This window comes from Sinocyclocheilus anshuiensis, unplaced genomic scaffold (genome assembly GCF_001515605.1).
Source record: "Sinocyclocheilus anshuiensis isolate Anshui unplaced genomic scaffold, SAMN03320099.WGS_v1.1 scaffold163, whole genome shotgun sequence".
NCBI classification, from domain to species: Eukaryota; Metazoa; Chordata; class Actinopteri; order Cypriniformes; family Cyprinidae; genus Sinocyclocheilus; species Sinocyclocheilus anshuiensis.
The window spans coordinates 135894-138504 of record NW_015548223.1 but is presented as its reverse complement, the minus strand read 5'-3'; the positions used below and the strand labels follow the sequence as shown (position 1 = coordinate 138504).

The window sequence follows — 2611 nt, the reverse complement described above, 5'->3', positions numbered from 1 at the left end:
TGTATATATATATATATATATATATATGAAGAGTTCAGACACAAAAGCCTCTAAGTGCCATCTGAAATTTTCTTCTAAAATTAGCATTTTATCAGGCTCCTATGTTTAGGTTCAGTATTTTCACTTTAATGGCAATGTATAGGGCCTTTTCTATGGCATTTAAGTGAAATAAATGAACATAAATATAGGAGCCTGAATAAAATGCTCATTTTAGATGAAAATTTCAGACAGCACTTAGAGGCTTTTGCATCTGATCTCTTCGTATATATATATATATTTTTTTTTTTACCCAGCATTAACAGCTGTGGGAAGCACTGAACCTCACATGTTTGTCGTCCTGCAGGATCCACCCATGATGTTCACAGAGGAGTATCAGACGACGGTCCTGCAGAACTACCACAACGTGTTCGACCAGAAGAGGAAGGAGTTCGTGATTGGAGAGCTGATCTGGAACTTCGCCGACTTCATGACGGCTCAAAGTAGGAAACAACCGCAGCCTTTTCCTTTGCTCTGAACAGGTTTTTCTGGAACACATAGCACACATTAACTAGCACACTGTTCACTCATGCACGCTTTAGATAAGAGAATGAAAACGTGTCCGACGGATCTTTAGTTACCTGTATGGAATCTGCATGCTTTATTTGCACATTTTCTGCTCTGATTAATAGATGAAACTCAAAGTTTAAAGGAGTAGAGGAGTTTGTTTCTTCATCAGATCTGGAGAAATGTAGCATTGCATCAGTGTCTCAGCAATGGATGCTCTGCAGTGAATGGGTGCCGTCAGAATGAGAGTCCAAACCGCTGATAAAAACATCACAATAATCCACAAGTAACCCACACCACTCCAGTCCAGATGTTTTTATCAGCTGTTTGGACTCTCATTCTGACGGCACCCATTCATTGCTGAGGATCCATTGCTGAGCAAGTGATGCAATGCTACATTTCTCCAAATCTGATGAAGAAACAAACTCATCTACATCTGGGATGGCCTGAGGGTGAGGACATTTTCAGCACATTTACATTTGTGTGAACTGTTTCTTTAAGGAAAGCATGCATTAATCTCTCTCTCCGTCTCTAGCCATCACTCGAGTGGTTGGGAATAAGAAGGGAATCTTCACTCGGCAGCGTCAGCCCAAAGCCGGAGCGCTTCTGCTGCGAGAGCGATACTGGAGGATCGCCAATGAGACGGGTGTGCTGCCCACCTGGGCCAGGTATCCCTGCCAGTGAGCCGGATTAGCTGCTTCCTGTGCAGGAAAACCAGGTGAAAATGGACTGTTTATCAAGTGCCTTATATGTGCCTCACTGACAATCACACCTGTGGGGAGAAAACACAGATCTGTTCTTAAAGGTGTGATTGTGTGATGAATCCATATGCTGTTTGTTCTTTGTAAAGACACTCAATTTTTTTTATTTCAAAAGTCCTGAATCGCAGCAACACTATTAAACTGGAACAGGCATACTTTTTCCTAAATGTGCCTTTTTTCAGCCTCTGGGATTCATACTGTGAACATTTGCAATGATATATTTTTTTGATAATGAATTAATATCATGAAACCTGTCATGAACATGTCCAGGTCACATTTCACCTCCATAAAAAGAAATTACATTTTGTTTAAAGACCATTAAGCCTATTTTAGGGCCAGCAATATTTTTTGCATTATTTACATTATAATTAAAACACGTTTCTCCCCAAATTCATTACTGTAATGCAAAATATATATATATATATATATCTTATTAATTTATATATGATTGTAATATTTGTTGTTTGCCTTGATGCAGATTTATATATTTTTAAAAATGTATTACGGTAATAACATTATCTAATGAGAATCTAATAAGGATAATCATTGAGAATTGCAAAAAAAAAATAATAATAAAAATCTAGATTTATTTAAATTAGAATTTGAGGGGGAGGGACTATTATATTATTCAAACTGTAAAGTAATTATATATCATGGTTTTATTTGTTGTACTGCCTAAATGCAGATTTAAATTTGAAAAATAATTGCATTACAGTAATAACAATATCTATGAGAATCTAATAAGGATCATCATTGAGAATAATGAGAATTGCAAAAAAAAAGAAAAAAAAATGTGAAAAATTTTTTTTTTTTTTTTTTTAAGTCAAAATAAATTTACAAAATTACATATAATTTTTTTTTTTTTCTTTTAAGGTGAAATGTGACCAGGAAGTGTTTTTTTTTTATTTTTTTACTGGCAGTAGTTTAGTAAAGTTTAGTCTTTTTTATGAATTTTAATTAACTATAATAGTAATAATTGGCTCCAGGTCTTTCATGACCAAAATATTTCTCATTTTGAGGTGTCTGTGTGTGTGACCAGCTGATGATTTTTGTATGACAGAGTGTACTTTACTGTAATTACTTCACAAGCAATTGAATGAATCCTTCCTTTGTGAACATTCCAGACATTCCCCAGCGATGTCATCAAAATAAATGAAATTCCACAAGATCCCGGAGATTCATTAATGTTCATGTTATTGTCATCAGATCTTTTGTCTGAAACACACACTGGATGTTAAAGGGACAGTTCAACCAAAAATGAAAATGTGCTGAAAATGTACTCACCTTCAGGTCATCCGAGGTGTAGA

At 35.4% G+C, this 2611-nt stretch overlaps 1 protein-coding gene across 1 annotated transcript in view; it reads left to right on the top strand.

Moving 5' to 3' along the window:
- Nucleotides 1-1616, top strand: part of LOC107654306 (beta-glucuronidase-like) — a 20674-nt gene extending 19058 nt beyond the window's left edge. The window contains exons 11-12 of the mRNA XM_016441331.1: nt 344-479; nt 1079-1616. Of these exons, the coding sequence (XP_016296817.1) occupies nt 344-479; nt 1079-1227 (285 nt within the window). The 3' untranslated portion in view covers nt 1228-1616. The remainder of the gene's footprint in view (nt 1-343; nt 480-1078) is intronic.
- Nucleotides 1617-2611: the final 995 nt, after the last annotated feature.